General features: G+C 40.4%; 1 protein-coding gene across 3 annotated transcripts in view; it reads right to left on the bottom strand.

Annotated features, from left to right (window-relative positions):
• PIP4K2A (phosphatidylinositol-5-phosphate 4-kinase type 2 alpha) overlaps nucleotides 1-15012 on the bottom strand; it is a 335262-nt gene that overhangs the window by 14859 nt on the left and 305391 nt on the right. For all 3 annotated transcript variants that reach the window (XR_009560777.2, XM_060292946.1, XM_030837149.3), the window contains one exon: nucleotides 118-231. Coding sequence is in view for 2 of the 3 variants with exons in the window: in XM_060292946.1 (XP_060148929.1) it covers nucleotides 118-231 (114 nt within the window). In the remaining variant the exon portion in view is untranslated. The remainder of the gene's footprint in view (nucleotides 1-117; nucleotides 232-15012) is intronic.

The raw sequence follows: 15012 nt of genomic DNA, 5'->3' as shown, positions 1-15012 counted from the left end.
CATATGTTTTTGCCTCGGTTGCCGATTTAAATAGACGGTTTTAAGAGCTCCTGAAAACCCAGTACTGCTGACATTCATACAATGGGCCGTCCCTTATGCTGAGTTTCTTTTTCTTACCTCAACATCCTTCTTCAGTTTTTCCAGGAATACCTTTTTGTTATTGTCATCAATATAAATCTTTTGACCCTCGTTAATGAAATCATTATCCTTTAAAGTTGGCAGTTCTTTGGCCTAAAAAAAAAAAAAAAGAAGAAGAATAAGAAAGAAGCTTGACTAAAATCTAAAAGACATGTATGCCCTCCAGTCCTGGAGGTTAAGTTTCCACTCTTGGAAGCTGAATCTGCCCTGTTCACCGCAGAGGTCTTACCCAAGGCAACGACATGTGAGGTAGCTTGAGTGCCGCAAGGGGGCACCAGTGAGCTATGACCACTGGAAGCATTTCCACTAGGAATGGAGGGTCAGGTGTACTCCAATATTATGAGGCTTTTGTAACAGATTTCATGGTTTTCATATGAACGAACCTGACTGCTTTCTTAGATTCACTTTCTTAAAGAAGATTCACAAGAAGTCTCCTAGGTATAGAATTCATACCCTTGGAATTCTTTGTCAGGAACCCTCAATTTTCTTACTGGTATAACCCAACTCCACCCGTCCCTGACAACACACACACTTTTGGGATAGCCTTTGCTGGGTTCATGTTACAAATAACATGTTGTCTTGCTCAGAAAAGCACCACCCATAATCCTATCTAATTTCTGAGTCAGGGAGGATATGCAGCCAGAGGTTAGCGATCTGCCCTTCTAAGCCTTCCTGCACACCGCTCCAAGAAGGAAACTCTGTTTGCATCTGGGCAATATCGAAGGAAAATGTTTTCTAGAGTAAAGCATATTAAGATGAGAAGTTCTACCCTTTAAAAATAAACGAGAGGGTAGTGAGCTGGCAACTAAGCTATGCTTAGGCTGAGCAACACAAAGTAATGCGTGATTATCAAAACATGGGTCACAGGCAAAGAGAACAAACCAAAAAACCAGCTTGTACTGCAGCATATAAGATAATAGAGGCCTATAGCTTTAAAATAGTGTGGGTTATTCAACTTCGTGCAACCTGCATTCTGGGAGAGTTCAAAACCACTCCCCACACCTTTGGGCTGACCTTATAAGAAATAACCACTCCTGCTTATGTCTTCCAGTTGAAAGGAATCCAACATAATACATTGCCTTTCTTAGTATACTAATGAATGCCTCCTTTCCATAGTGTGAACTAAATGGGGAGGGAAAAAAAAAGGAAAGAACATACTGTCCTTCCTGGTCTCCACACTACCTCCCCCTCATTCAGAGTGATTAAAAGCTCACTGGGTACATCTGTCTACTGAACCACCATCCAAATCCCTAAACTGCTCACTTTTTCCTTTCTTTCTGTAAGGTACACACACATGTATGTAGACTACTCACATCTATCTGTACACACACACACACACATGCATGTATATTATGCAATTCTAAATTAGCTTTGCTACTCATTTTAACTTTGAGAAAATGCAGTTTTGTGAGTTTCAAATTCGATATAACTATTGCCAAAATAATTATCCTTACAAAGCAGGTATAGCAAAGCTCAGAAATCCAGAGATCCCATTCAATAAGCGGTTACTGAATGTCACGTATAGGAATATAAAAATGAATAGGTCAACATTTCTATTCTAAAGGAGTTTGTAATCTTCTATGAGACACATCGAAGCAAGGAGGTAAGAAAACAAGGCAGCATGAGTTTGTGAGGCCTATAGATAAAGAATACGGTTCTTAGGGAGAGACGGGTCTACTTTCAAATATTTTATGCCGAGTCAGAGTCTGGGGAAATGAGATGCAGTGCCATTCTACACAAAAACTAGGGAGGGGCCTGGTAGACTAACTCTGTAAATTCATCATTAATCATTTAAAAATGTAAAATGTGAAAGAAAACCCTGAATGTGAAGATGGCGTGTTAATGTTAAATGTTTGAGTCAAGCACACAGACCTGACGTTCTTTTCCTAGAACTGAAACATAGTTTCACAGTGAATGAAATGCAAGGATCTGAAGTTTAACGAACTCAGAGGCTAGCGGAGCAGCTTTGTCAAAGGTACAAAACTGGGGTGCTTTAGAAAGCGCTGAAGCCAGATTTATGCACAAACACAGGAGATGGAGAGGGTCATGATTCTCCAAGCATTGGACAGCTCGGGCATTTGTCTGTTTAGGGGACGGTGGTGTGTGGTTGGGGGCATTGAGGATTAAGAGCTGCCTGAATTCTGCAACTTATTTTATATGTGCAAGCAGAGCAGGGGAGAGGGGTTTTTGTGCGTGGGTGCGTGTGTGCGAGAAACCTGAAGGCAGGGATGACAGGCTACAGACAGCGGTAAGCGACCCGTGTTGGTGATAGCAGTCTCATTAATGCAGATGAATGCCATTTCAGGGTCACCCCAGCAGCATTACCTCATGTGACAGGGAGAGTATAATCCTACCTCATAACACTCTGGACACCCTGTACTTTATTACTAGGCTTACTTGTGAATTTCGCAGGCACTAGGGTTGAATTTAGATTGGATCAAATTCAAAAAAGGGCAACCAGATTGGTTAAAAGACTTAAGGGCGTATTGAAAGGCTCAAGAGGTGCAGGCCGGTCCTTAGGGCAGCTGCCAGAGGAACCCAGCACTGGTCCACCAATGCCCACCCCCCCGGTGTCAGCAGGATGGCAGAGGCTTTAGGAGCACAGGGTTTTGGAGACATGAATCCTGAGGTTCCCACCCTCCATCCACCCCTTACTTGCCAGGGGCCAGTTTCTGGAGCCCCTCCAGGCCGTTTGCATATGTGTAGAAGGGGGAGACCCTGCTAAGCCCTTGACAGGCATCTATTTATTTAAGTGCATTATCTCATTTACTCTTCGAAACAACCTTAACTCTTACTATCCACACTTTACCAACAGGGAAACTGGGTTAAGTGAGACAACACAGCTAAGGTCTCACAGCCTGGTGAGTGGAGCTGGTAAGCCGGTTCCTGCGCTGAGATGCGGACCCGGGCTGCCTGACTCTTAGTACAACTCGACCTTTAGCTGAATGACTGAGGATTCGACCAAAACCCCTGTGACATTTAAATAGTGAGGCAAGTGGTTAGTGTCGTCACTGCCGTGAGCATTCAGTAATGCTGCATAGAAGATGTTTAAAAACAGAGATGAACTTTTTCTACTAAAAACTGAATGACGAGGATGAAGTCCCCTGACAGTAACGCACCCTCAAGAAAACCTTGTTGCCTGGCTTCTTAAAAATGTCAATCTATCCCTCTGATAATGAGCAGCATTTATACTAAAGACACACTTTTTTTTTTTTTTCTGAGGGCAACTGTTTTGCTATGAATTAATGAACATCATAAACTCTCGGTGTGACACTGCCCACAAAGATGATGTCTGCAGAGCAGCACAGAAGTAATCGTGGGCAGCAACCGGTCCCACCCTTTGTTTTGTGACACTGAATTACTTGCACTTAGCGGGGAGTTTTGAAAGCGTCAAAGTCACTGGGTCTGGTTCCTTTAATGGGCATCTTTCATACCCTTTCTAGCTCAATGCAGATACCAGCCAAACACCAGGGCTGAAGACATCAGCTCAGAAACACTTCTGAACTGTGGACTCGGATGCCGGCCTCCAGCCAGCGGTCAGCCACCTTTCTGAAGTGGTCGTAGGTGGAGTCTTCACTTATTAGCTCTGAATTAAGTTTTCCTGGCCAGTTTCACGTAGACTGGCAGCCTCCAAATGTGATGGGGAATTGCAGTACCTCACGTGGTACTTACTGGGAGGCAGCACCGAGGAGGCTGAGGCATGCGATGGGCCTGCTCTTCCTACACGGCCCTCCCCAGTCTGTCCAGCCTGGCCAGGGGAGTGAGGCTGCGTACAACCAAACCCAGGACCAAGGCCAGCACAGCCCAAGTCTAAGGCTAGTTCCTTTTGCAGGAAGTGATTGGACTAGGGTGGGTTGGACTCAAAATGGCATTCATCTCTACTAATGTGATGTGTCAATGTACAAACACAGCTAAAGGCGTAAGCAGAGCGATGTCAGTCCCCCTGCAACCGAGCTATCCTTATTTTGTTGTGTGGATAAAATTGGCAGAGTGAATATCCCTGGCACTTTCAATGCTGGGGGATGCCAGACCCCACGTAGATTCAGTATGGCCCAGATTTCTACTTGGGACACTGAAGCATGAGCTTCTGAGCACAGACTGGACCCAGGCCGCCAGGGTTGTATCTCAGCTGCTCCAGTTATTAGCTGTGTGACTTAGAGTAAGTTACTTAACCTCTCTGTGACTTGGCTTCCTCATCTTTAAATGGGGGTTAGCAAACCACACTGCTGTGAGGACTATACCCATTCATACACCTAAAAAGCTTAGGGCCCTGCTTGCCATGTAGAGAGTTATATATAAATATTCTTGTTATTTGCTGGTCATATTCTCAAGTATGGCGTGTGTATCTAGAGAAAAGTTCATCACTGATGAATTCAGAGCAAGGTTTTTTTTAAAGTTGCATATTTTTAAAGCACATTTAACACTTTTATAATAGTTGAGGTGTTTAGACCCAGCTGCTCAATCTGTCCAAACCTCAGTTTCCTCATCTATATAGTGGAATATTAATAATACCTATCCAATAGGGTTAGCGTGTGAATGAAATGACAGTGCTTGGCAATGAGAACTCACTAGATATTAGTTTGCGTCTTAGTTACACATTAGCTTTGACCGTGACCAATACTGTTACATAGTGTTTCGAACTACTAAAGAATACAGACTTGCCCATCGTCTTCTAGCCTTCCTGATTTTCTAAAAGTAGGCTCTTTAAATTTGGGATATCAGTAACCTAAGCCATGTTTAAAATTGCCTGTTTTCAGGTTTTATTATTAGGCACAAACCTCACGTGACTTTTCTACACACGGCCTTTAAGTTCTGATGATACTTTCCTTATTACACACACACCTAGCACACACAAGTGCAAGGTCATTTCACTTCACTGTATCAGACAAGGTGCACTAGAGGCTACATTGGCATAAGCCCCTACCGTGGCTGCTGTCCAAACCTTGACTGTGAATTCTCTTGGTCAGAAAGACCTCTCGTCACCGCAAAAGCTCTCCCTAGCCAGAAAACCTCACTGAAACCCAAGTGAGAATAAAATGTTGCTTTATAATAATTGGGTAAGTTAAATTTTTAGGGTAATAAAGTATATTTTATTACTATGGAATAAAATACTTCGATATCTATGGCCAAAGAGAGAAGTTTGCTGACTTTTGTTTTACCTTAATTTTTCACGTGTTTAGTTTTTCTCAGCAAGTAGGTGATAATAGTGGGTAATTTAGTGAATGTGATTTTGCTGACCTAAAGCAAAAATTCACTAGTTGGAATCCCAGTAGCCAGAAAACAACCCCAAAACTAGAAAGTAACAAGCTCCTTGGGAACACTTCACTTGCTATGAGCTGTAAAAAGAAAATTGTTTCATTATAAACATTCCCGCCCCTGCATTTGTAACTACATTATTGGGTGAAAAGTCTTTTGTTTCTTGGGGGTTTTTTTGGCTGCGCTTTGTGGCTCGTGGGATCTTAGTTCCTTAACCAGGAATCGAACCTGGGCCCATGCAGTGAAAGCGCTGAGTCCTAACCACTGGTCCCCCAGGGAATTTCCAGTTTTTAGTTTCTTTTAAGGCACAGTATTATATAGGCTGTCGCTTGGCAAGTCCATATTCTTCAATAGTAAGAAACACACTATTAACAGTGTCAGTCATGGTCAAAGATGCTTTATGTGCAACTAAAACACAAGTGGACCTGAGAGTTGAGGTATACACACACCTGCATCAGGGCTTGAAGATAACCAATGTGTGGATAGTATTCTAAATGTATAAATGCTTCTGAATATAAGGATTCCCTAGGGTTCAATAAAAGATATAAATGATCTCTAAGGAGAGATTTGGCTAGGGGTTTGAGATTAAAAAAGGAAAAATGTTCAGAACGAAGAGCTACAAAGTCCAGAGCTTTCGTTTTTAGAACTGTGCCTCTGTGGCCAGCTCGGCAAAGACCCAGGCGTAAATGCAGTGGCCAGAGAGAAAATTAGATTCCAGGAGGGCAAAGGAAGCACGGGGCTCTGCTTCCTCCCGTTAGAACGGTAGACAGGAGGTTTTTTAAAAAGACAAGGCATTAGAACTTCCCTTCTAATATAAAAATATTTAGCACTTTTTATAAACTTTAAAATTTTAAATTACTAAATTTTGCACATTCTCTGAAAACAAAAGATAATGCTTATCAAAAGGATTTAAATCTTCTGTTTCAAAAAGAAGTTAAGCTGTTTGTAATATCTAACTATTTCATTGGGTTCTGTGACCTGGTGCGTGATTGCTGTTATTTGCATGGAGTTTAGTAATACTGAATGTGTTAAGAGTTAGTAAAGCCAGAAATTACATGGAAATCTTAATTAGATCTTTAATGTCACTAAAATGTCTTTTGGATGACTCAAAAATTTTTAAATCAAATATTTAAAATCTATATTTACAGCCATAAACTTTAAATACAGAATTCAAACTACAATGTACTGGATTTAACATCATTATACAGTTAACTTTTACAAAGAATCTATTAAATTGCCACTAACAGGAAAAAGAAAAAGAATACATGTACTTAAAATGCACAGAGCCAAAATTTACATAATACAGAGTCACGTTTAAGCATGGAAACCTTAACAGAAAGATGGAATGTACTTCTGTCACACTCGAGTGTTTAATGCAAACAGGATTCTGGCCCCAGAAGGTTTCAATGCAAAGGATAACGCATAGCATAGCGCTCCGTGATTACAGGACTTGTATTTCAGAAAGAAACGAACTTTTCCTCAATGTGCTCATTGGACAACCTGTTTTTAAAAAGTCTAATTGTAACCTTCGACATCTAAGATTGCTGCCTGGTGTCCCTTTGATGGGCCATATTATGACACTCAGAGCTGAATGCACAACATAAAAAACATGTACTAACTGTTGTCTCAAGTTAGGGACTGCTTATTATGTTCCTGATTTACTTGTTAGTCCAAGCTCACCTGAATAAAAATAAACTTGCAAAGAAAGTATAAGCCCCTTTTCATCAGGCTTGCCAAAGTAACTTCATAAAAATCAGAGTCTGGAACTGATGAACAGTCATCGACAGGAAGACACTGGAACTCACCAAAAAAGATACCCCACATCCAAAGACAATGGAGAAGCCACAATGAGACTGGAGGAGGGGCGCAATCACAATAAAATCAAATCCCGTAACTGCTGGATGGGTGACTCACAAACTGGAGAACACTTTTACTACATAAGTCCACCCACTGGAGTGAAGGTTCTGAGCCCCACATCAGGCTTCCCAACCTGGGGGTCCGGCAACAGGAGGAGGAATTCCTAGAGAATCAGACTTTGAAGGCTAGTGGGATTTGATTGCAGGACTTCAAAAGGACTGGGAGAAACAGAGACTCCACTCTTGGAGGGCACACACAAAGTAGGGTGCGCATCAGGACCCAGGGGGAAGGAGCAGTGACCCCAAAAGAGGCCAAACCAGACCTACCTGCTACTGTTGGAGGGTCTCCTGCAGAGGTGGGGGGTGGCTGTGGCTCACCATGGGGACAAGGACACTGGCAGTAGAAGTTCTGGGAAGTACTTCTTGGTGTGAGCCTTCCCAGAGACCACCATTAGCCCCACCAAAGAGCCGGGCAGTCTCCAGTGCTGGGTGGCCTCAGGCCAAACAACCAACAGGGAGGGAACCCAGCCCCACCCATCAGCAGACAAGTGGATTAAAGTTTTACTGAGCTCTGCCCACCAGAGCAACATCCAGCTCTACCCACCACCAGTCCCTCCCAACAGGAAGCTTGCACAAGCCTCTTAGACAGCCTCATCCACCAGAGGGCAGACAGCAGAAGCAAGAAGAACTACAGTTTTGCAGGCTGTGGAAGGAAAACCACATTCACAGAAAGGTAAGACAAATGAAAAGGCAGAGGACTTTGTACCAAATGAAGGAACAAGATAAAACCCCAGAAAAACAACTAAATTAAGTGGAGATAGGCAACCTTCCAGAAAAAGAATTCAGACTGACAGTGAAGATGATCCAGGACCTCAGAAAAAGAATGGAGGCAAAGATTGAGGAGATGCAAGAAACGTTTAACAAAGACCTAGAAGAATTAAAGAACAAACACCTAGAAGAATTAAAGAACAAACAGAGATGAACAATACAATAACTGAAATGAAAAATACACTAGAAGGAATCAATAGCAGAATAACTGAGGCAGAAGAATGGATAAGTGACCTGGAAGACAGAGGGTGGAATTCATTACTGCGAACAGAATAAAAAAAAAAGAATGAAAAGAAATGAAGACAGCCTAAGAGACCTCTGGGCAACATCACATGCACAAACATTCAAATTATAGGGGTCCCAGAAGGAGAAGAGCGAGAGAAAGGACCCAAGAAAATATCTGAAGAGATTATAGTTGAAAACTTCCCTAACATGGGAAAGGAAATAGCCACCAAAGTCCAGGAAGCACAGAGAGTCCCAGGCAGGATAAACCCAGGAGAAACACACCAAGACACATAGTAATGAAATTGACAAAAACTAAAGACAAAGAAAATTATTGAAAGCAGCAAGGGAAAAATGACAAATAACATACAAGGGAACTCCCATAAGGTTAGGGAACTCCCATAAGGTAAATAGCTGATTTCTAGCAGAAACTCTACAGGCCAGAAGGGAGTGGCATGATCTGTTTAAAGTGATGAATGGGAAGAACCTACAACCAAGATTACTCTACCTGGCAAGGATCTCATTCAGATTCGATGGAGAAATCAAAAGCTGTACAGACAAGCAAAAGCTAAGAGAATTCAGCACCACCAAACCAGCTCTACAAGAAATGCTAAAGGAACTTCTCTAAGTGGGAAACACAAGAGAAGAAAAGGACCTACAAAAACAAACCCAAAACAATTAAGAAAATGGGCATAGGAACATACATATCAATAATTACCTTAAACGTGAATGGATTAAATGCTCCAACCAAAAGACACAGGCTTGCTGACTGGATACAAAATCAAGACCCATATATATGCTGTCCACAAGAGACCCACTTAAGACCTAGGGACACATACAGACTGAAAGTGAGGGGAGGGAAAAAGATATTCCATGCAAATGGAAATGAAAAGAAAGCTGGAGTAGCAATACTCATATCAGATAAAATAGATTTTAATGTTACAAGAGACAAGGAAGGACACTACATAATGATCAAGGGATCAATCCGAGAGGAGACATAACAATTATACATGCACCCAACATAGGAGCACCTCAATATATATGGCAACTGCTAACAGCTATAAAAGAGGAAATCGACAGTAACACAATAATAGTGAGGGACTTTAACACCTCACTTACACCAATGGACAGATCATCCAGACAGAAAATTAATAAGGAAACACAAGCTTTAAATGACACAATAGACCAGATAGATTTAATATTTATAGGGCATTCTATCCAAAAACAGCAGATTACACTTTCTTCTCAAGTGCACATGGAACATTCTCTGGGACTGATCGCATCTTGGGTCACAAATCAAGCCTTGGTAAACTTAAGAAAATTGATATCATATCAAGCATCTTTTCTGACCACAACTCTATGAGATTAGAAATCAATTACACAGGAAAAAATGTAAAAAACACAAACACATGGAGGCTAAACAATACGTTACTAAATAACCAAGAGATCACTGAAGAAATCAAAGAGGGAATAGAAAGATACCTAGAGACAAATGACAATCCAAAACCTATGGGTGCAGCAAAAGCAGTTCTAAGAGGGAAGTTTATGGCAATACAAGCCTACCTCAAGAAACAAGAAAAGTCTCAAATAAACAATCTAACCATAACCCTAAAGGAACTGAGATAGACAAACAAACAAAACCCAAAGTTAGTAGAAGGAAAGAAATCATCAAGGTCAGACCAGAAACAAATGAAATAGCAACAAAGAAAACGACAGCAAAGATCAATAAAACTAAAAGCTGGTTCTTTGAGAAGATAAACAAAATTGATAAACCTTTAGCCAGACTCATCAAGAAAAACAGGGAGAGGACTCAAATCAGTAAAATTAGTAGTGAAAAAGGAGAAGTTACAACGGACACCACTGAAATACAAAGCATCCGAAGAGACTACTACAAGCAACTCTATGCCAATAAAATGGACAACCTGGAAGAAATGGACAAATTCTTAGAAAAGTATAAACTTCCGAGACTGAACCAGGAAGAAATAGAAAATATGAACAGACCAATCACAAGTAATGAAATTGAAACTGTGATTAAAAATCTCCCAACAAACAAAAGTCCAGGACCAGATGGCTTCACAGGTGAATTCTATCAAACATTTAGGAAGAGCTAACACCCATCCCTCTCAAACTCTTCCAAAAAATTGCAGCGGAAAGAACACTCCCAAACTCATTCTACGAGGCCACCATCACTCTGATACCAAAACCAGACAAAGATACTACAAAAAAAAGAAAATTACAGACCAAAATCATTGATGAATATAGATGCAAAAATCCTCAACAAAATACTAGCAAACAGAATCCAACAACACATTAAAAGGATCATACACCATGATCAAGGAGGATTTATCCCAGGGATGCAAGGATTCTTCAATATACGTAAATCAATCAATGTGATACACCATATTGAAGAATAAAAACCATATGATCATCTCAATAGATGCAGAAAAAGCTTTTGACAAAATTCAACACCCATTTATGATAAAAACTCTCCAGAAAGTGGGCATAGAGGGAACCTACCTCAACATAATAAAGGCCATATATGACAAACCCACAGCAAACATCATTCTCAATGGTAAAAAACTGAAAGCATTTCCTCTAAGATCAGGAACAAGACAAGGATGTCCACTCTCACCACTATTATTCAACATAATTTTGGAAGTCCCAGACATGGCTATCAGGAAGAAAAGGAAATAAAACGAAAACAAATTGGAAAAGAAGAAGTAAAACTGTCACTGTTTGCAGATGATATGATACTATACATAGAAAATACTAAAGATACCACCAGAAAACTACTAGAGCTGATCAATGAATTTGGTGAAGTTGCAGGATGCAAAATTAATACACAGAAATCTCTTGCATTCCTATACACTAATGATGAAAAATCTGAAAGAGAAATTAAGAAAACACTCCCATTTACCATTGCACTAAAAAGAATAAAATACCTAGGAATAAACCTACCTAGGGAGACAAAAGAGCTGTATGCAGAAAACTATAAGACACTGATGAAAGAAATCAAAGATGATACCAACAGATGGAGAGAGATACCATGTTCTTGGATTGGATTAATCAGTATTATGAAAATGACTCTACTACCCAAAGCAGTCTACAGATTCAATGCAATTCCTGTCAAATTACCAGTGGCATTTTTTACAGAACTCGAACAAAAAATCTTAAAATTTATATGGAGACACAAAAGACCCTGAATAGCCAAAGCAGTTTTGAGGGAAAAAAATGGAGCTGGAGGAATCCGACTCCCTGACTTCAGACTATAGTATAGAGCTACAGTAATCAAGACAATATGGTACTGGCACAAAAACAGAAACGGAGATCAATGGAACAGAATAGAAAGCCCAGAGATAAACCCATGCACCTATGGTCAACTAATCTATGACAAAGGCGGCAAGGATATACACTGGAGAAAAGACAGTCTCTTCAGTAAGTGGTGCTGGGAAAACTGGACAGCTACATGTAAAAGAATGAAATTAGAACACTCCCTAACACCATACAGAAAAATAAACTCAAAATGGATTCGAGACCTAAATGTAAGACCAGATACTATAAAACTCTTAGAGGAAAACATAGGAAGAACACTCTTTGACATAAATCACAGCAAGATCTTTTTTGATCCACCTCCTAGAGTCATGGAAATAAAAACAAAAATAAACAAATGGGACCTAATGAAACTTAAAGGATTTTGCATAGCAAAGGAAACTACAAACAAGACAAAAAGACAGCCCTCAGAATGGGAAAAAATATTTGCAGATGAATCAACGGACAAAGGATTAATCTCCAGAATATATGAACAGCTCATGCAGCTCAATATTAAAGAAACAAACAACCCAATCCAAAAATGGGCAGAAGACCTAAATAGACATTTCTCCAAAGAAGACACACAGACGGCCAAGAGGCACATGAAAAGCTGCTCAGCGCCACTAATTATTAGAGAAATGCAAATCAAAACTACAACGAGGTATCACTGCACACCAGTTAGAATGGGCATCATCAGAAAATCTACAAACAACAAATGCTGGAGAGGGTGTGGAGAAAAGGGAACCCTCTTGCACTGTTGGTGGGAATGTAAATTGATACAGCTACTATGGAGAACAGTATGGAGGTTTCTTAAAAAACTAAAAATAGAATTACCATATGATCCAGCAATCCCACTATTGAGCATATACCCAGAGAAAACCATAATTCAAAAAGACACACACACACACACATGCACCCCAATGTCCATTGCAGCACTATTTACAACAGGTAGGTCATGGAAGCAACCTAAATGCCCTTTGACAGACGAATGGATAAAGAAGGTGTTGTACATATATACAGTGGAATACTACCCAGTCATAAAAAGGAATGAAATTGGGTCATTTGTAGAGACGTGGGTGGATCTAGAGACTGTCAATACAGAGTGAAGTAAGTGGGAAAGAGAAAAACAAATATCGTATATTAACGCATATATGTGGAACCTAGAAAAATGGTACAAATGAACCGGTTTGCAGGGCAGAATCAGAGATGCAGATATAGAGAACAAACGTATGGACACCAAGGGGGGAAAGTGGCAGGGTGGTGGTGGTGGTGGTGGGATGAATTGGGAGATTGGGACTGACATGTATACACTAATATGTATAAAATGGGTAACTAATAAGAACCTGCTGTATAAAAAAATAAATAAAATTCAAAAAAAAAAATCAGAGTCTCTGGGGCTGAAGATATACTCCAGAAATATTTCTGCAAGAGGGAGACTTTTTAGGTAATCCTTACATTGGAGCTAGGTTAAAGATAATTTGCTTGAATAACATCACATATGTGGTATCAATTTTGGGGTAATAAGAGATGTTAAAAGATTTTATAATAAAACCAGTTCTGCTTCTCAAAATATCCAAGCCACAGATTTGTTACATGGAAAGGCAAATTAGTGAATATGGGTGAAGTTCAGACAGAAGTGGCAAAGATGGCAGGTGTTTTCTCACAAAAGGTACAATATAACCTTTAACAACGTAAGCATAGTGTCTACACAAGTTCACAGCTTGGGAAGTGATCCAACATGTCTTAATAACTAGTTATTACCCCAATGAGAATGTACACATTTGTGACCAGCATCTGGATACGAAAGTCTCATAATTTTTATTCTGAATCTCTTTGTGTAAATGTAGAAAGAGAATATACCTCAACATACTTGTAGAAATAGCGCTGCAACTAAGCAGCACAAAACCGGATGAGCCCTATCATAGTTCTACAATTTAGAACTGTTATGCCTGGTGGAACCCAGCTGTTGGTTATTTATTTTCCCTAAAAGCTGATATTTAGGAAGTGAAACTTACTCCTTTTCTAATACTGTCAGACTTTTCAGAATGACCCTTTAACTCTAAGTGACATGGTGACAGTTTGGTTTTCCTCCATGAGCTGTGATGTGACAGTTAAACCATGTGCAAGCCCTACAAAATAGATTTGTTTCCATCTGATTGGAAGATTCTGTTGCACGGATGTCGATGGTGATAATCTAAGAAATGTCAAAATCTGAAAATGCAAGAAGTTTGCTAAGTCGTATAGTTTTTGGTTTAATACTAATCTAGTGAACATCGTAAGTTTATTGTTTTATTATACATCTGCAGCAGGTTGGCTTAAACTCAAGCCACATACTATATTTTGGAAGTTGTGTCTCCGCCCCAACTCTTTTTGAAACCAACTGCCTAAGTTGTCAGCTTAAAAAAAAAAATTCCCACATCTAACACTGCTTCTGTGTGACTGGGATAATCTGAGTTCAGTTCATTCCAGTGAAACTGAGTTTATGCACTGCCATAAACCAGTCTGGCCTGAGGACTAATGCTGTCATCTGGGAGATGCTCACAGGAGTTACTTCATGTTATCTTTCTTCTTCACATGCCACTCTTACCAAAGTCCAAAGGACTCACTTTAAAACTCCGCTTCCCAGAATAACCCCCATGGTTTACATTATAGGGTTCTTAAGGCTTTGCTCAGACATCTGCAAACTTATGTAAGAGTTCAGACCTTTTTTTCCATTAGTAATAGCAATCACCTTAACCCATGCCTCGAGCAGACAGGATTTAAGTGATTGTCAAGTCTGCTGAAGTGCACCTCTGTGGGAGGGAAAGCCTCATTTGAAAAAAGGGATTCTTGCAAACACTAAAGCATGAGGACCAATGAAATCCTTTAATAAATGAAGACTAAGTCAGATGATTTATCCCCAAACCCCAAACTTCCATTAGTGCCAGAGCAGGGGCTGGGACTCAGATTTGCTAGGGCTCTGCTTGGTGCCTTTCCCCTCCAGACCCCCTTTTATAAAACATCTCCGGGCCAGGAGGCAGATGGCCCTGCTTCTGCCCGGATGGCGTATTCCCCCCTGCACTCTGGGCGCCAGGATAGCTGTGTCTAACACTGGCTGGCAAAGGGAAATGATTCACAGAAGAAATGAAATCAATCCTTCTTCATTCACAGAAGAAATGAATTTCACAGAAGGTTAAAGCATTAGCGGAGTTGAGGGCCTAAAAACCTTGACAATCTCCCATTAACTGATCATCCACTGACAACGGAAAAGGAAGCGCTTTTTAACTGATAGCAAAGGAAGGTTCCCAGAAGGACACACTGCTGTTTTGTACCTTATGCTCCAAGCTTACCATCTTTTGTTACCTTGCCTTTAACTCATCCTAAAGAACCAGATGGAGGTGGTAATTAATTATAATTCGTTACA

The sequence above is a fragment of the Globicephala melas genome, chromosome 2 (assembly GCF_963455315.2).
Source record: "Globicephala melas chromosome 2, mGloMel1.2, whole genome shotgun sequence".
NCBI classification, from domain to species: Eukaryota; Metazoa; Chordata; class Mammalia; order Artiodactyla; family Delphinidae; genus Globicephala; species Globicephala melas.
Note: the sequence above shows the minus strand (reverse complement) of the source record. Positions and strands in the feature narration are given on the sequence as shown.